At 30.6% G+C, this 21266-nt stretch overlaps 1 protein-coding gene across 1 annotated transcript; it reads left to right on the forward strand.

Annotated features, from left to right (window-relative positions):
* Positions 1-14641: 14641 nt before the first annotated feature.
* Positions 14642-16575, forward strand: LOC107632655 (protein FAR1-RELATED SEQUENCE 2-like). The gene is made up of 5 exons (XM_088506778.1): positions 14642-14674; positions 14777-15012; positions 15183-15274; positions 15722-15841; positions 15893-16575. The coding sequence occupies exons 1-5, from the start codon at positions 14642-14644 to the stop codon at positions 16573-16575; spliced, it is 1164 nt and encodes a 387-aa protein (XP_088362904.1).
* The last annotated feature ends 4691 nt before the right edge of the window (positions 16576-21266 follow it).

Below are 21266 nucleotides of genomic sequence, written 5' to 3' on the forward strand. Positions count from 1 at the left end.
TTAAGATACTATGATTATTTTTAAATATCTATCTACTTAATATACTAAAATTGGATTTTCTCCCAATTAATGAAGGTGAAGTGTTGATTTCTCGTGATTCTATTTTCTCTCTAAAATAAACTTTCCTATTCTCTATTCTAAATTATTTTATACAAAATATCTTTATTATAATTATATTATAATTAATATTTAATGAATAATACATAATTATACTAATTTAAAAACATATCTTTATTATAATTATATCAAATCAATATTTAATACATTATTAAACTACTTATCAATTATCAATTAAAAATACTTTTAATCATTTTAATAATAATAATAATAATAGTAATAATAATAATAATAATAATAATAATAATAATAATATATAATAATGATAATTACCCGTGATATCATTTATTGAAAAAATATAACATAAAAAATATCATTTATTTAAAATATCATTTATTGTATATATTTCATAAAAAAAATACTTCACTTTTATTATTGATTAGAAGATAACCTATTTATATTTTGATTAATTTCATTTATTATTATTATTATTATTATTATTATTATTATTATTATTATTAATTTACAGAAAGATAAATTAATAACCATATTATTATTTATCAATATATTAATATTGATAATGATTACATACAAATTATTTAATATTTAATATTTTTATATTATTTATTTTTATATATTTTGATATATTTATAAATATTTTTTATTATTTTTATATGCTATATATTTACTCCTACTATTTAAAATTTTTGGATCCGTCATTACTTTTGAGCGTGTTTCTTAATTTATTTTTTATAATTCATTGAATACAATTTATTACAATAAATTAATTATATCAACTAATTGATTTGATTAGATATTTAAATATCACACGATTTATTATAATTCATATCAATCAAAGGATTGTAATTTATTATATCAATTATTTTAATTCATTAATTTATAAGGTACATAATAGCATAGATGATTTGTTACTTATAATGATTAAATACAATAAATACAGATTAATTTAGTTAAAAAAATCATTGTCTCATATGTTTTTCTATTTATTTTTTTAATTTATTAAATTCAATCAATTATAATAAATTAATTATATCAACTAATTAATTTAATAAATTATTTCCTAATTTATTTTTTTGAATTCAATAAATCAAATAAAATCAATTATACTAATTATTTGTATCAACTAACTGATTTGATTAATTCTTAAAAATATTTTTATTTTATTTATTTAAATACATGAATTATAACTGATTAGTTATTTAATTTTATTACGATAAATATCAAATTCTATTTCGAATATAAAAATATAAAATTTTATTCTTTTTATTTTTATTTTACCACTATAAAAGACCATATATGCTAGAAGAAAATATCATTCTTTTACCAATTACTCTTTCATTAGGTAGCTTTTACAATAATTCTTTTTCTTCCTATGAGGCTTCGTCGCAAGAAGTCAACTATCGTGGACACAAACCACCACACCCTCTTCAACTCCCGTGCTCATCATTCAAAGCAATATATGATATGTTATCCATGAAGCATTTATAGACCATGGTGTTATCATGTATGCATAAATAAAAAAAATTCCGTAATTAAGCTTAAGTCATTTACCTGTTTGTGTGGTATATTATAGTGTGAAATTACTTTCAATTTGTGTTGTGCAATGATATTATGGTCTAATTTAAGCTTTTGTTTTAGAACTGTGTTATAATTTTATCTCATCATTTTCTCTTAGATATCAAGTTGATGTATTTTTATTTATTATTATTGAAACGGATGTGATATAAAATTTGTAAAAAAAAAAAAATAAAACTCTCACACTTAGTTTATTTTATTGTAGTCTTTTATCTCTTCTATTTCTTTTTATTTTCTTCTTATTCATTTTATTTTTTTAAATATCATATAATTTATTATAATTTATACCAATTAATTAATTATAATTCATTATATCAGTTAGTTTAATTCATTAATTTATAATATGCATGATAAAATAGATTATTTGTTACTTATACGTTTATTCTTCTAAAATCTAAATATGAATAATTATATTTTTAGTTTTAGTTATGAACAAAATATTATTAATAATAAATGATAATTAACCACTCATACTTTTAATCAAAGTGTTTGGATGATTTTTATATTTATTAATATTAATTGTTGATTATTTTTTTCAATAAATTATATTATAATTTTATGTTAGTTCATAATTGATTAATGATTAATATTTATGAAGCTATGTTATTCTAAATTTTATATTTTATAAATATTTTGTTTAAATGTATTTTAAACATAAAATGTATTATTTTTAATAGAGTAAAGTATCGTTTTTGTCTCCAATGTTTGGGGTAAGTCCTATTTGTAACGTTTAAATTGTCCTATTTGTATCCTTAACATTTATAAAAGTGATTCAATGTTATCCTACTATCAATTATACTAACAAATTAGATTATATTTTTTAATTATTCTCACTTGGATGTATTCATTCTCAATTAGGTCTCATTTGGATGTGTTCGATTTAATATTATATCCACTATTTGTGTTTAGATTCAATTATGTCCCTAGAAAAGTGAATTATGTAAATGTTGTAGGAATTAGTTTCAAGATTTGATGAGCTATTTTTCGAAGTAGATCATCGATTCTATCTCAAACATTTGTATTCTAACTTCAAGAAGAGATTTTTAAAACTCAAACTAAAGCGCTCATGATGTGTAATTGACGACAGGATAACATTGAATCACTTTTACAAACGTTAGGGATACAAATAGGACAATTTAAACGTTAGGGACACAAATAGAATTTACCATAAACGTTGGGGACAAAAACGATACTTTACTCTTTTTAATAATATCATACTTTTACTTTTTTTAATTATTCTAAATGAATATTTTTTCAAATACTAATTAAAGCCATCCTTCCATTTGCTTTTAATAATTTATTATCTAACTATTATATAAAATTAAAATCGTATTAATGAATTTAATATTAAAGTTAATTTGATTTTTTATTTAGAATATTTTTTGATCTTTTTAGTCTAATCAACCAAAACTATTCAATTATAAATAGTCACTTCTATCTTATTTTATATTATTAACTAACTAAAATTACTAAAATTTAATAATACAATTTTATTTTATATTTTTATATTTAGTTCAATCTATCTAAATTATATAATAATTATTTTAATTTTTATATTTTATAATGTAATACTACATACATTAATAGTAAAATAACATAGTAAATTTTCATGTTTTAATATTAAATATAAAATTAATACATACAAAAATTTTTAAGCTTTTAAATCAATACGAATTATTGTAAATAATACTTATTTATGGCATAAACAAAGAAATACAGAATCTTAAGTTTAGCATATAAAAATTTAGGAACATGTTATATGTACAAATGTAATTACATAGTATTTTTTTTTCAATGGTGTAGACCAACAACTCTAATTTTATTTCACGGTCAAATTAAAAAAAAGTCGTAATTTTAAAAGTAGTCAGAAAAAAACAACAAAATTAATAAAAAATAGTTAACTTATATTATTCTATTAATTTATTTAATATATTAAATTATTTTTATTTATATTAAGATTAATTTTAAATATTTTAAAATAAAAAGTATAATTAATTATAATTTGCATCTTAAATTATGTTGAGTACATGATATTCTATTGTGCTGCTAAAAGTAAAAATGAGATAACAAATATAATTTTATCTCTTAATTCAGTATATTTATTTATATTTTATACTTTTTTTACGATTAATTTTGTATGGTGTTGGTATATTAAATAAAAATACCTGTTATAATAACAAAAAATAAAATAAAATTTCAATCAATAATTTTATATTCTTTATTTTTTTTAATTTTATTTTGAATTTTAATTTATTACTAAAAGGTGATGAAATTCTATTGATACTGAAATAAAGTTATAAAAAGGTCCATAGGGTAGAATAAATAAAATAATGTGATACCCACATTACAACATCCAAATGAAACAACCTAAGATCTAAAATGTTTATCTTTCTCTTTCTCACCGTCTATTATATTATCGATTCTATTATATAAAAATCGATTTTTTACATTTAATGATAGAGTCAAAGTAGCATGTTTTTGAGAGTGTTTCTTAATTTATTTTGTTTAACTCATTAAATACAATTAATTATGATGCATTAATTATATCAACTAATTGATTTGATTAGATATTTAAGTATCACACAATTTAAAATTATGTATATTAATTTGATTTTTATGATATATAAATTTAAGGAATAAATTAAAATAATATAACTTATTACTTATTTAATTTGAATACAACAAATACAAAATTAATTTAGTCAAAAGTTTATTATTTTCTAATTTTCTATACATAAAAATGACAAAATAAAATTGTAAAAATAATCTTTTTATCGTTTTTGCTGTTTTAATTTTATTTTCTTTGCTTTTTTTGTGTAATTTTATTTTACATTAACTTTGTGTATTTAATAACAAAATATACTCATATTAATTCTATCATATAATAATATATTTTTCTCCTATGTTAATCAAAGAATTTCAATAGTTATCAACTACATCTAATAAAATGACTGAGAAGTGAGAACTATGACAAGTTAAACCCAGATTCAAAATGCTGAAACGAAGGAAAGAAAACAGTGGATATATGATTAGAGAAAAATATATAATAACGAGAAATATACTAAAACTAGATTTTTTCTCCATCTAATAAAAGTGAGGTGTCAATTTCTCATGAATTCATTTTTCCTCTAAAATGAAATCACTATTTTCTCTTCTAAATTTATTTTAGAAAAATAACTTTAATATAATTATATTAAAATTAACATTTAACGAATAATGCATGATTATACTAATTTGGGAAAATATCTTTATTATAATTATATAAAATCAATATTTAATACATTATCAACTAATAAAAGTGAAGTGTCAATTCCTCATAAATTCATTTTCCCTCTAAAATGAAAGCACTATTCTCTCTTCTAAATTTATTTTAGAAAAATATCTTTATTATAATTATATTACAATATTATAATTATATTACAAGTAGCATTTAATGAATAAGGCATAATTATAGTAATTCAGAAAAATAAAATAAAGTCCAGTAATTTCTATTTCGACTGCACACGTATGTAGAATAACTTTTAAGGAGTTACATATAGTAAATACGGTTGATGATTGTAAAACTATATACTAACATTGATATAATATTATTTCAGGTATATGTTTTGCAGGTATAAAAAAAAAGTGTTGAGTTATTTTTTAGTGGGTTTAAATTATTTATTGTTTATTAGAGAATTTTGTGCATTAGAATTCTCTAATAATTTATTATTTATTTTGAGCTGATTTTGATAGTTCTTACTTGACAGTAAAACAACATATAAAAAAATGTTGGTGGGTCTAAGTATTACTAGGTTATTTATGGTCACATTGAGTATATATGTTTGATTTATTGAAAAAAGTAAATTACTAAAACTAATTAATAACTATTTTGGAGTTAATACATTTAATACTAGATTAAGAAAAAAAATAAACAATACATAATATGTTACATTTTTGTTAATCAAATTATTATAATTCAAATTAATCTTAACAAAAAAATTTAAAATTATAATCTTAATCTTATCACGTGCATGGCACAGACTATTATACTTGTATTTAATCTATAATAAAGATGAAATACATATATAATTATCTTGTCTTTTAATGAGGACAAAATACGTATAAAATCATTTAGTTTTTATCTAACCTAAACTAACAAAATATATACTTATCTTTATAATATATATATAGAAAGACATCGAATTATTGTATTTTTATTCATTTAAACTTCATTAATAACAACTCAATCATCAAACTTTAAAATATAAACACATTCAAAAAGATCTATTAAATCTAGACATAATAACCAAGGTATATATCAATAAAAATATTTACTCATATCTGTGTGTGGGACAAAGAAAAAAAAACACAAGCATATTTGTATTAAAAATATCTTATTATAAAGATGTTAGGAATGCATACATAAAGTATATACAACAATAACTAACATCTAGATCACTTATCAAAAACTAACATCTAGATCATTATTTACTAAGTAAGGTGAACTATAAAATATTTTCAATAAAAATGTTGAATTATAGTTCATTTTATTACGTATCTCGTCCTTCATTTAAGATCGAATACATATTTATTACAAGATAGTTATATATATATATATATATATATATATATATATATATATATATATATATATATATATATATATATATTGTCCTCATTATAAACGAAATATGTTATAAAATGATTGTAGTGTTTTATTTTATTTATGGACTAAATACGTATTTATTTTTTTTTACCTATTTTAGTTTTACTAAAAATGAGATACGTTGGTCGTTCTATTTAAAAACGAGATAAATAATAAAATATAAAAACGTAAAATTTTTAACGCGGGTCATGTGATGTCTGTAATTTTTATGTTTAATTTATTTATTTAAAAAAATCCCCGTTTGCAAACAGTGACATGAAAATGAAATAAACGAAAGAATAGTTTAAGACAAATAAATTGAAAAAAAAAAGAAAGGTTTAAGACCAAAAGTGTTGGAAAAAAATATTTAATTACTCAGTGTTATGATGAGTAACCGGAGATTAATGGGTTGAATTCGTTAAATTGGCCCAATCGTCTGAGGGAGGAAGCCCTTTAACTAGGTTCGCATCTCGGAGCCTCCGTCCGACTTGTGTACGTGCAAGAATGGGGGGTGGTACCTGCAAAGACACTCCGATACCTAAGTCAGCAAGGGTCTAAGCAAATTTTTTAGAGAGTATTGGAACTTAGGCTATGTTTGGTTGGAAGGAAAGAAATAGAGAGGAAAGAAATAGAAAGGAAAGAAATGAAAGGAAAGAAATTGAGTGGATTTTTATTTTCTTTAGATGTGTTTGGATGAAAGAAAAATAAGAAGGAAAGAAATAGTATAAAAAGATAATTTTACCCTTATGTTATAAAATATATTAAAAAAGTAAAGGGATAATATTGGAAGTAGAGAGAGAAAATTAGTTTTCTCTCCATTTTCTCTCCATTGTTGGAGGGAAAGAAAATTGGTGGGTCCCACTAATATTTTTCTATCTCATTTTCTTTCCTCTCCCATTTCCCCCTCAACCAAACAAAGGAAAATAACTATTTTCCTTCCAATTTCTTTCCCTTCCTTTTCCTTCCTCCCATTTTCACCTCAAACAAACACACCATTAGAGATACCTGAGGGGTGTTAGTGTATTTATAGTGGTGAACCAATAATCACCGTTGGAGTAGTTCCACCTTTTAAGGTGGATAACCATCCCTTTATCTTAGGAAAGTTGGAATATGGCTCTTGGAAGTGGGTCGAGAGATTTTAGGGGCAGTTACTTATTTGAATAAGTGTTATCTGCCAGCTAATCTTCACCTCCGACTTCCTTGGAGCAAGCGTGGTTAAATCCGACTTCTTGAGAGAAGGTCGGTGTTGAATGAGGGTCAATCTTTGGATTGGGCCTTAAGTTGGACCTAAGCCTTAGTGTTGGGCCTTAAGTTAAATCTCAGTATTATGCCTGCACCGTTTCCTATTTTGTTTGAGGATCCATCTACATATAGCTCCCATGTAGTGGATTTTTCCTCTTGGTCCCCTGCATATTCTGCTACGAAGTCGGTGAGGCATTGGGCTTTTATTGCCGTCCGAGTTTCGTATTGTAGGTCGAACTCGGATAGCTCTATTGCCCATTGAACCATTCTACCCGCAATATCCGTCTTCTGGAGGATTTGCTTTATGGGCTGGTTCGTTCGAACTCTTATTATGTGAGCTTGAAAATAAGGCCGTAACCTTCGAGAGACTACTATTAAGGCATACGCAAACTTCTCGAGTTTTTGATACCTTAATTCAGGGCCTTGTAGGACTTTGCTGGTGAAGTATACAGGATGCTGCCCGACATCGTCTTCCCGTATTAAAGCTGATGCCACCGCTTTGTCTGCTACGGACAAATACAAGATGAGTTCTTCCCCAACTTTAGGTCGGGTCAGAATAGGAGGTTGGCTTAAAAACCTTTTGAACTCCTGGAATGCTTCTTCGCACTCAGGGGTCCATTCGAACTGGCATCCTTTTCTTAGTAGAGAGAAGAGTGGTAGGGATCTCAATGCTGATCTCGCCAAGAACCTGGAAAAGGCGGCAAGTCGGCCGTTCAGCTGCTGGACCTCTTTTAAGCAAGTCGGGCTTTTCATTTCTAAGACTGCTTTACACTTGTCGGGATTAGCTTCAATTCCCCTTTGTGTTAGCATGAATCCTAGAAATTTTTCTGCCTCCACCGCAAAGGTGCATTTTGCAGGATTTAGCCTCATCCCGTGCATCCTTATGGTGCTGAAAACTTGCGAAAGGTCAGCCAGGAGGTCGGCCCCATCCTTGGTTTTTACTAGCATGTCGTCTATGTAGACTTCCGTCAATCTCCCAAGGTGAGGTGCAAACACCTTATTCATCAGCCTTTGATATGTGGCTCCAGCGTTTTTCAGTCCAAAAGGCATGACCACATAGCAATAGTTTGCTCTAGGCGTGATGAATGATGTTTTCTCTTGATCCGGCTTGTACATCGGGATTTGATTGTATCCCGAGTATGCATCCATAAACGACAAGTACTGATACCCTGAGCTGGAGTCTACTAGGGTATCAATGCTTGGGAGTGGACATGGGTCTTTGGGACACGCCTTGTTCAGGTCAGTGTAATCGACGCACATCCTCTACTTGCCGTTTTGTTTTTTGACTAGCACCACATTTGCCAGCCACGCCGGATATTTGACCTCTTTGATGAACCTGGCTTCTAGGAGGACTTGCACTTGTTCTTCCACTACTTGAGCTCGTTCAGGTTCAAGTTTCCTTCTTTTTTGCTGAACAGGTCGCGAACTGGGGTATACTGATAGTTTATGCGACATGAGTTCGGGATCTATCACTGGCATGTCGGAAGCTTTCCAGGAGAAGAGGTAGGAATTTTCTTGTAGGAGCCTTATAAGCTTTTTCTTCAAATCTTCTTTCAGGTTGGCTCCTATGTTTGTGTTTTTTCCTTCCTCTTCTCCGACCTGTACTTCCTCAATTTTTTCCCCCGGGTTGTGGTCACAATTCTTCCTTGGCTCGGACCCCTCCGAGCTCAATGGTGTGCACCTCCTTGCGTTTTTCTCTCAGGTTCAGGCTTTCATTGTAGCATCTCCTTGCCAATCTCTGGTCTCTCCTGATCGTTGCTATTCCCTCTGGTGTTGGAAATTTCATGTAGAGGTGAGGGGTGGATACCACTGCTCCGAGCCGATTTAGGGTAGTTCTGCCGATTAGGGCATTGTAGGCTGACCCCACGTCGACGACTATGAAGTCGATGCTCAGAGTTTTGGATTTTGCCCCTTTTCCAAAAGTTGTGTGAAAGGGGTATGAATCCTAGTGGTTTTATTGGTGCATCCCTCAGTCCATACAGGGTGTCAGGATAAGCTCTTAACTCCTTTTCATCCAACCCCAGCTTATCAAATGCCGGTTTGAACAGGATGTCGATTGAGCTTCCCTAATCCACCAGGGTTTTTTGAAGATGGACATTGGCAAGGATCATAGTTATCACAACTGGATCATCATGTCCAGGAACGATTCCTTGCCCGTCTTCTTTAGTGAAAGAGATAGTAGGAAGGTCGGGAGCTTCACCCCCGACTTGGTAGACCTCTTTCAGATGTCTCTTACGAGATGACTTTGTGAGGCCACCTCCACCGAATCCCCCCGAGATCATATGTATATGTCTTTCCGGGGTCTGTGGTGGTGGATCTCTTCGGTCCTCATCATCTCGCTTCCTCTTCCCATGATGATCCGACCTTTCAACGAGATATCTGTCCAGCCGACCTTCTCTGGCCAACTTTTCTATCACATTTTTTAGGTCGTAGCACTCGTTCGTTGAGTGACCATATATCTTATGGTACTCGCAGTAGTCACCTCGACTCCCCCCCCTCTTTTTTATTTTTGATGGGTCTAGGGGGTGGTAGTCTTTCAGTATGGCAAATTTCCCTGTAGACATCAACCAGGGAAACTCGTAGAGGAGTATAGGAGTGATATCTCCTAAGCCTTTCAGGGCCGATTTCTTCTTTTTTTCTTGGGCTCTCTTTCTTTCTCTTTTGATGAGTGAGAGTGCCCAGGTCGCCAGCTTGGCTCTCGAAGCCTGGCGTTTTTCTCCATGTTGATGTACTTCTCAGCTCTCTCCTGTACATCACTTAGGGAGGTCGGGTGCCTTTTTGATATGGACTGGGAGAAGGGTCCTTCTCGAAGTCCATTTACCAGGCCCATAATCACTGCCTCCGTGGGCAGGTATTGAATCTCCAAGCACGCTTTATTAAACCTTTTCATGTAGTCCCTTAAAGGTTCTCCGACCTCCTGTTTTACTCCCAAGAGGCTCGGTGCATGCTTTACTTTGTCCTTCTGGATGGAGAATCACATCAGGAAATTTCGCGAGAGGTCATCGAAGCTAGTGACCAACCTTGGGGGAAGGTTATCGAACAATTTCATCGCTGCTTTCGACAAGGTGGTCGGGAAAGCCTTGCAGCGAGTAGCATCAGAAGCATCAGTCAGGTACATCCGACTTTTAAAGTTGCTTAAATGATGCTTTGGATCAGTGGTTCCATCATAGAGGTCCATGTCAGGGCTTTTAAAGTTCCTTGGAACTTTTGCCCTCATTATGTCCTCGCTGAATGGGTCTTCTCCCCTAAGGGAGAATCTTCTCGGTCGCTACGGGAGCTTCAATTTTTGAGAGCAGACTCCAGCCTTAAGAGCTTTTCTTCTAGCTCTTTTCGTCGCTCTATCTCGTTTCTCAAGTTTCTCTCTGCCTCTCGCTGTCGTTCCAGCTCTTGCTCCAACTATTCCAGGCGCCCTTGGTGGCCGTGGAACAATCCCATGAAATCAGCTGCGTGGGGTTGTCCTTCCTTTCCTGATTTGCGCCCTTCACAGAAGAGTTTGTTTTGGGATTTTTCAGTCCTGAGGTGCCTTCTTTATGCTGATTGGTCACCCCTTGGCGAGCGTCGACATCCTCATTGTTGTTTCCAACGTCCAGATTCTCTTGCTCAGAATCAGACGCTGTGTGGCCATCTTCGGATGAATTGTCTGCCATTACTGGTTGATCTCTCGGGTCCCCGGCAATGGCGCCAATGTTACGATGGGTAACTGGAGATTAATGGGATGGATTTGTTAGGTTGGCCCAATCGTCTGAGGGAGGAAGCCCTTTGACTAGGTTCGCGTCTGGGAGCCTCCGTCCGACTTGTGTACGTGCGAAAATAGGGGTGGTACCTGCAAAGACACTTCGATGTCTAAGTCAGCAAGGGTCTAAACAAGTTTTTTAGAAAGTATTGGAACTTAGAGATACCTGAGAGGTGTCAGTGTATTTATAGTGGTGAACCAATAACCATCATTAGAGTAGTTCCACCTTTTAAGGTGGATAACCGTCCCTTTATCTTAGGAAAGTTGGAATATGGCTCCTGGAAGTGGGTTGAGAGATTTTAGGGGCAGTTACTTATTTAAATAAGTGTTATCTGCCAGCTAATCTTCACCTCCGACTTCCTTGGAGCAAGTCGTGGTTAAATCCGACTTCTCGAGAGAAGGTCGGTGTCGAATGAGGGCCAATCTTTGAATTGGGCCTTAAGTTGGACCTAGACCTTAGTGTTGGGATATGGTATGAACAATCAGCTTTCAGGTCGTGTGATTGTGTTGAATAGATCTCATGAATGAGAGTGAGTATTATTTTTTCTTTTTCGTAATGTTGATTTTGTCCAAAACAAAAGAGCTGGAGGAGGACCATTTATTCATCTTGTGCTCATTATTGTCTCTTAGCAAGTTTGATATTTCAACAAAAATTGAATTTTCCATTTTATTAGGAAACTAGATTGAGGATGCGGATCTAAATCTTTTGTTATTTCAAAGGTTCTTTTGATAAGTCATATATAAATATTTTTCCATTGAACCTAAAGATACATTTTTTCTTTTTTAAAGTAACTTAAAAGATACATGTTAATCTTAGTAAACAGACTAATATTTTTATCAATAATATTATGTATATATTAAAAATTAATTATCAAATTGGTCTATGATATAAAATATATATTAGAATATAAAATATTTATTAAAATTAAATTAAATAACACATATTTATATACACATAATATTTTTTTATTTTTATTAGTGTCAAATCTTTATATAATAATAATAATAATAATAATAATAATAATAATAATAATAATAATAATAATAATAATAATAATAATAATATGTAAATTCTATATTTACCTTCACTTTCAATGACAAAGAAAAATTAATTATTTTTTTATAATTTTTAGAATAAATCATATAAATAAAATAAACCGATCATAATATTACACAAATATTCTATATCAAATTAGTTATTTTTTTATCCTAATTTAATTTATGTAAATCGTTATAGCTAACAACGAATTAGGTTTTCAAGTAAATTGTGCGAGACGGTCACGATTTAAGTTACTTGGAGTATATTAAATAGGGAAAAGTTTGGTAATCAAAATTTTTTATCTATAATTAGTTAAATTTTTTTAATTTATTTTATTTACATCACTTAATAACAGTTTTATTTTTTATCCTACTCTCTTATCATTCCACTTATCATATTCTTATCAAATCCACTTATTAATGATATTAATTATAAAATCATATCCCTTTTTATTAGGTATTCTTGTAATCAATACTTAATATTTCTTTTTATAATTTGATTTTTATATATAAAAATACAATAAAGATTAATAATAATAATAATTAAAAACGGTAATTATAATATCAATTACATTAAATAATTGCAATTGATTCTTTGTCCGTTATGGTATTTATTATCAATTATTGGAGATATGAAACATGAAATCTACTCTAATATATACCTTATGTTAATTCAATCATGTTCATTCAAAAATCATAAGAATATTATAAGCACAATAGTGTATAAACTAAGAAAATTTTACAAGAAATCGTCTTTATCATTGCAATTTGTATGACAATTGAATTCGACCTTAATACAGTACCTAGGCAGAAGGTGCTGAAGAATTTGAATAACAGACGGACTCACCCGACGAGATTGTTGTCAGGCAATCAATTTCTGAGAATATGGAAAACTACACTAGCTCTGATGAGGTATAGTAATAACCCGAATTATTTTTTGTGTATTTTTACGCGCATTTATACCTATATTGTACTATTTAGTGAACTGCTAATTTTAGCACTTTAGTTATATGCATAACATTCTTGATCATTATTTGTTTGCTATTTATGTAAAGAAAAATAAAATTTTTTATTATTTTTGTTATTTTTTTTTAATTTTTAAAAATATTTTTATCATGTTGATCTCTAAAATAAGAAGTATTTTTTTTAGTATTTAAATTTTTTTGTTGGTAATTAGTATTTAAATCTTTTGAATTTGCTCACTAATTTTTTTTTGTTAAATAGAAAAAGGAAACAAATAAGACAACAGGAAGAAAAAACTAAGCATTATAGTTTATTGGTCTAAAATCCTGCCAATTATGGCTTTTTTGTTTTTATTCTGTTTATTTTTTTTTGCATACGTGGACGAAAGAAATAATATTTATTTAAATAAATATTTATGTTATTTTTGATATAATTAATCATGCTTTTAATTCCTTCTTCTTATGATTAATTAGTTACTAAATTATGAATTTTTTTTATTTTAATTTGCTTAATAATAATAATTTTTTTAGAAAATTTAAAATAAATAAATATATAAAAATTATTTTATCATGACCAGCCCATTAATCTATAAAAAAAATTATAAAATTTTTATATTATTTTTTTAAAAGATTGGAACATTTTATTTTATTTATGGACAAATTTTTATTAGACAAAAAAAAAATCAAAACAGACATATCATGTTTTTATGTCTATATATAAATTATTATTTCTATTGTTATTATTATTTCAACCACCAGCACAATCATACAATGTTCATTGTATCGAGTATGATACTAATTGTATCCTCATTTATACTTATATTGTACTATTTAGTGAATTGTCAATTTTAACACTTTATTTATATGCATAACATTCGTGTAAACTTCATACTTTATGCAATCAATAAGTTCATATGAATAACATCCATAATTACACGAAGTTAACATCCACGTTAACATATATAATGGCATGAAATTAGCACCTAAAAATTATAATAGTGTGTTTTATTTGTTAACTCGATAGTGAAATTAGCCACTTTTGTATAGTTAACTATTAGGTAGAGTTTCATTTATTTTCTTCTTCTTCTTTTTTTTTTAGGTCATAAACTAAGCTATTGGTGATGAGGAGCTAGAGCCCGAGGAGGGAATGTGCTTCGGCACATTAGAAGATGCGCGTGCATATTATTACCGATATGCGGCTAGGACTGATTTTGTCGTCAAAATAAAACCACCGGTTGGGAGACTAAAAACGGTCAGAGGGTGGTTGTTAATCAGGCTTTGCATTGTAATGGAGATGGATACCGCACATCCCGTGTAAAGGCACCCAAGAGAAGGAAAACGGTGGCCTCAACAAACTGCAAAGCCCGTTACTATTTGGCATTAGATAAGATGACAGGGCAGTGGAGGATTTCTCGAGTAGAGGTATCCCACTCACACCCGCTTAATCCGAAGCTATCTGGAATATTCTCAACAAACCGTCAGAAGAACCTGATACAGCAAAACGACTAAGCTGGTATTAGACAGAGTAAGACGTACCAGGCACTAGCCAATGTTGCCGGTGGCCCTGCCAACCTCACCTTTACAGAGAAGGATGTTAGAAATTACATTAGTCGTTACTTACGCATTTCTGAGGATGAGACGGATCCAAAAGAGTTACTTACGCACTTCTCATGGATGAAGGAGCTCAATTCGAACTTTTTCTTTGAAATAGATGTGGACGAAAACCATAGCCTTAGAAATGTGTTTTGGACCGATGCTCGGTGTAGAGCTGCATGAGAATATTTTGGTGATGTCGTGACATTTGACACTACTTACAAGACTAATAGGTACCAAATTATTATTTTTTTGTTCGACTTAATTAGATTTTTTTTCATCTAAGGCATTTGGATTTTACACCTACTTTACATGTTTTTATATTTCCATTGTTTAGGTACGATATGCCGTTTGGGTCTTTCGTAGGTGTTAACCACCATGGGATGTCTACGCTTCTTGGGTGCGCATTATTGCGGAATGAGGACACTCGTACATTCCAATGGCTTTTTCGTACTTAGTTGAAGTGCATGGGTAATGCCCCATATGTGTTATAACAGATCAATCCCTGCAGATGCGTTCTGCGCTAGAGACCACATTACCAAACACACGCCATAGATGGTGCATATGGCATATCCTAAAGAAGATATCAAACAAGCTAGTAGGTTACCGTTGTTTCGATCAACTCAACACATGCATGAAGAGGATTGTGTTTGAATCCAAATCTAAGGACTCATTTGAGAGAGATTGGCATGATTTTATTGAAGAGTATGACCTCCACAATTCTAGGTGGCTAAATGGTAGTATAATCTTCCGGTTTATTGCTGGCTCTGTGTGCTTTCTTTATAGATGTTATTTTATAGTCAATATGGATGTTGCACTTATGGATTAACTTACGCTATTTTTTTGCATTTTTTTGTTTTTTCTATTCATTGGCAGATATATTTGCTGACCGACATATGTGGGTGCCAGTATTTTTCAAGGACGAATTCTGGGCTGGCATGAGGAGCACACAGCGTAGTGAGAGCATGCATTCAGTTTTCGATAAGTACTTAAACAGTAAGAGCTCTTTGTTGTAATTTGTTCACCAATACCAAAACTGTGTTATAGACAAGGAACAAAAGGAGCTTGAGTGTGACGATGCTGCTGATTTAAAGGGGATTATCCCTTGTGTTTCCAGCTCACTAATAGAGAAGCAGTTCCAGAAAGAATATACAAATTCCATGTTTCGAGACGTTCAGGATCAATTTATAAAAAAGGCCGATTGTGACATCTCCTCAATCAACCATCATGGCACAAGTATAGTTTGTGAAGTTGACCAACAAAAGATGGTGTTTGACATGTTAGTGTATAGCAGATACCAAGTCGTGTATTACTCGCAGTTATCAGAAGTTCAATGTGATTGCTTTATGTTCCAATCGAATGGTATTCTATGCTGCCACAGTCTTGCTGTTCTTCTATATTTTCGTGTAACAGCAGTGTCCTCACAATACATTCTATCCCAATGGAGTAAGAATATTAGTCAGAGACACACATACATCAGGAGTAGCATTGACATAGACCATTCTGATGAAAGCATGACCATTTTTAGGAAATTGTGTTATGATTTTTACAACGTTGCTCAGGAATTTGTGGCTACTCTAGAGGTTGCTGCTATATTGCGTGATGCCATGGACAGTGCTTGGCACAAGCTCAAAGAACACAAGGAATCCGAGCATCAAGCTACACATGTACCAACTGCAATTAACTCACATACACATGATGAGTGTCCCGTTAGCATGGATGAGCTATAGGGCCCACGTCGTATTCCTACGCGAGGTCGTCCAACGTCCACCAGACTTGGGACAGATCTAGAAAAATCTATTAAAAAGAGGACACGCAAACACAAGAACACTCACAATCACAACAAGGTAAATATGAGATCTACCTTTTTTTCATGTCATTTGTTTATTTTAAGTGTGTTGAATGGATGATAACTTATGATGTTATTTTTCAATATGATTTGTGTGTTAAGTGACCTAATGGTAATGCACAACCATCTCCTACCAATGTGTCATCAACCTACAAAGATACGCAACGGGCTTGTTCAGAAATGACAGACAATTTGGCTACGCACTCAGGTTCCTTCATATCACTATTGAATTCATTCTATAATGCTGAACAATTGTGTATGTATACCTAGTGTATTTTTCATAGCATTAATGTCATGTCCATTTATTTATTGTTTTCTCTTTGTTTTGTTTTTAAATTTTTTTCCACAAAAAGCATTTTTGGAGGATTCGAAGTTTAGCAACACTACATATCATAAGCATTAGAGTTTAGCAACTATTTTGTACTTTGCCCATGCTTTAACGTTATTTTACGTTATCATGATTTGGTGGTTTATTAGGTTGGTTTTATATATTTTAATATACTCAACTTTATTTTACCTTGCTACAACTTCATATACCATTATTAAACAAAATATAATAACAGACTTGGGCAACTAATATACAATTTTTTTATTCTTTTACTCCTTTTTATCGTTATTATTTCTTACTAATATTTAAAATAATAAATGTTCAGTTGATAATTTAATAATTATGATAATTTAGTGCATTACATGAAGTTTAAACTTGAATTTTAAAAGTATTCGTACACAATAAGGTCTTTATTTTATTATTTAAAAAATTAGCATCAAAAAGGCATATCCAAGCATGTATTTTGTTTACATCCAATAATATCCTCTAATTTATTAGAATAACAACCACGATCGAGCATTTATTACTTGGGCATAGATATTTTTAGCTGGCTGTTAAGTATGGATAATTTTAAAGTTCAATTAAAAAATTTTTAGTAGATATACGAAAAAAAGTTCAAACTTCAATCAACGTATTCTCGATTTGAGAAAAAATAAGCCAAACACATATAAAAAAAAACTAAGAATTTAAAAACAATTTTTTTCATACATAATTTTTTACTGTGATATTGAATTCTTGTGTTTTTTTTCCAGTCCAAGTCCAAAAACATTCGCAAGTATTTCATGATAAAATCCAGTAAATCCTGCAACCATATTAACAGTAAATACACAGAGCAACTCTAGTCATAATTAATTATTTGTAGATATATTTATCCTGCTGTCTAGTATAGGTGACCTTTTAAAAAAGATGCATCCGTTTTTGGTTTAAGTCTAATAACATCCATCTGTATTCCATGATAACATCCATTAAATTCTGAAATCAAATGAACAGAAAACACATACAGACCAACTCTAATCCTAATTTATGGCTTATAGTTCTGTTTAGCTTTCTTAGCCCGTTCCGCCCTTCGAACCAGTGATCTTGTCCTTGGATTCGTCCAAGGGTCTTCAATATTTTTCTTCTTTCCCCTATCCTCCACATGACGACATGGCACATTGAGTACACCCTCTACCACACTCCTAGAGATATTGTCTTTGCAAATTAGTATGTCAGTTACAATTTCTTTCCGAATTTGTTGCAGCTGGGCCTATGGTGACAAACAGATGTATATGTGTTTGGTATAAAATACTTTAAAGAAGCAAATATAAATCCAGCCATCATAATTAGAATTCATCTAAAAAAAGTTATTTATCAATTATTAAATACGCAAATAAGCATCGACATATGTTTTGGATTTCACTAACCGTCGTCCTAATAGGCATGTTCAATTCATCCTCTACCAAGCTTTTTGGATCCCACATTTCCATCCATTTAATGACATATACATCACAGTCCCACCTATGCAACGCAAACAACAAAAAGTTGTGCCAACATATTAAAATTTTTGTGTGGGTTGATTTTTTAACCCTTCTTCGTTTTCATCTCTAGACTTACCAATTTGGCTGTTTTTGGAGCCTTGTTGCATAGCAACACTCATAGCCCTCAGCTGGGAATATTATACGTAGGTAATGTATATTAAAATTACTTTATAGATGGTAAAATTTTATATACAAACAAATGTAATGATTAATTATGTCAACGCAGATGCCCAAATAAAAAAATTATACTAGTATACTATTAAAAAGAGGCATGTTAGAGCATTAAAATTTCATACTATAACTGAAAAATCAGTAACTTGCCTTTCCTCGTAAGGACCTTGATCAACATTATCATCTGTTGCATTTACCATTGGCATGTCGGCCAATGTCTCCTCCCCTGTGAGCGTTTCCATACATGTCTTGTTCATACACACTTTATCCCCACTAATGCATTCGTTTTGTGAATCTTGGCTACAATTTCTGTTTAAATAAATTAGAGGTTGAACAACTATAAGTGATAATAAAAAAGGTCACCTAGCACAAATATAATCCGATCAAGTAAATCTAGTACACCTAAATATATAAATGAGTTTAATTCGAAAGTTTACCCATGGCTGCTTCGTGCCGAGTAAAGTACAGAATAGACAATAACATCCGTAATTCCAATCACTTAACATCCATAAGGCCACACGGATAACATCAGGTGTCAGGCATACATAACATCCAAAATAATAAGACAAAAATTAGCTATTCGAAATACTATTTAAAGTAACTAGTATTGGTATTACTTAGATCTTTATTTAATTGGAATAACGCTCATCAAACTGTCATCCATGTTGCATATTAAAACCAAAGCAGCTTAGTTTTTAGCTATGCATATAAGGGAGAGTACACATAGTTTTCAAAGTTATTATTTTATGAAGTGGATGCTAAAACACAAAAAGATGTATTTACATGTGTAAGGTCTATTGCCATGCTTAAGATAAGTAGCTCCAACAGTTTTTTAAAGATAGATCTACAAGTTACAGCATTGATATCACACTTCTAAAATTAGATAAATAATTAATTACTCTATATATGGTAAAACTTTATATACGATTAAAAAGACGCAAAAACTAAAAAATATTTATACTAGAATACTATTAAAAAGACATAGGTTAGAGCAATAAAATTTTATAACAAAATTGAAAAATCATTGAATTACCTTTTTTTTAAAGGATGTTCATCAAATTTAGCAGGTGATGCATGATCAGCCGGTATGTCGGTCTCAGTTTCATCTACCGTGGGAGCTTCTTTACGAGTCTTTCTATTAGACTTTCTTTTTTTCCTAATGCATCCTCTCTTTGATACACGGTTGTGATTTTTCGGTAACCCAGACATCTTTCCAATTAAATTTAGAAGCCCCTACAGTGGACAAAGTATAAGTTTTATTTTCATTAGAGCTTAAAAGAAGTGTTCCGATTAACATATCTTTCACACTTATCACTATTAAAAGATTATATATCTATTATATGCCTCACCGGGTGAGATGTGCTTTCCTCTTCATCCATCTTCTTCAGATCAGCAAGCGACCAGTCTTTGATCCACGGTTCTCTCCCATTATATCTTCCTAAATATCCATTCTTGTTAGCATGGAGATATATAATATGAAAATTATAGTAATTGCTATAAACAAGGTATACTATAGAATAACAAACAACAAATCAAAGGTTAGGGATATACGGCTCACCAGTAATGCGAACATCCATCCATTCACTGTCTTCTTCCCTACATCCTAAAACCTCATAACTCCCTCAATTAGAAAATCATAAATGTACCTCATCCAATATATCTTCCTTGGGTTCGATACATCAATGGCAACCCATATATGTATGTCTGAAATGGTGGCCTTGATGAGAGAACTTTTGCGTGGTCTAGAAATTCGCAGATAAATCCTCGTTGCAAGTATAGTTTCTAAGCCAACAAAAGTCCTTTCATACAAACGTTTGGTTGTCACAAGTAACAAACCCCTTTAAAATTGATAACCGAAGTATTTAAACCTCGGATCATCTTCTCAAGGAATTGCAGGGAGGTATGTTCTTATTATTGGTTATGAGTCTTGTAAATCGGGAGTTTTGAAAGTAAGGAACAGGTAATTTAAATGATAAGAAAAATAAATAAATAATTATAAAATAAATTCTTGGCAAGGTATGAAAATTCGGAAGTCCTATCCTAGTTACCCTTATCGGTGGTGATGAGAATTAAGTTTGATCCCACTTAGTTAACCTTTACTAAAGCAAGGAAAGTCAAGTGGACTAATTAGTCTGATCCTCAAGTCCTAGTCAATCCCTAAGGTTAAGGACTAGAGTTAGTAGAATTCAAGTCAATTAGCAAAGATAACAATTATCAATCACGATGAGTTTGATAACTCAAGAGCCTCCAGTTAATCAATTAAAACCAAGAATATAAAAAGCTAAATAAGAATCATAAATCTGAAATACCTCAATTGCATTAATAAAAGAAAATCAATCCAAACATAAAGAGTTCATAAGCCAAATTGGTAACATGAGTCAGATACGAATAAAAGCATTAGAATAAATAAAAATATAAAAGGAATATTGAACCTGAGAAGAAGTTGAAATCCTAAATCCTAATATAAATCCTAATCCTAATCCTAAGAGAGAAGAGAAAACCTCTCTCTCTAAAAACTACATCTAATCCTAAAATTGTGAATTATGAGCTTATCAT

Source organism: Arachis ipaensis, chromosome B3, assembly GCF_059453495.1.
Source record: "Arachis ipaensis isolate K30076 ecotype BB chromosome B3, ASM5945349v1, whole genome shotgun sequence".
Lineage (NCBI taxonomy): Eukaryota > Viridiplantae > Streptophyta > Magnoliopsida > Fabales > Fabaceae > Arachis > Arachis ipaensis.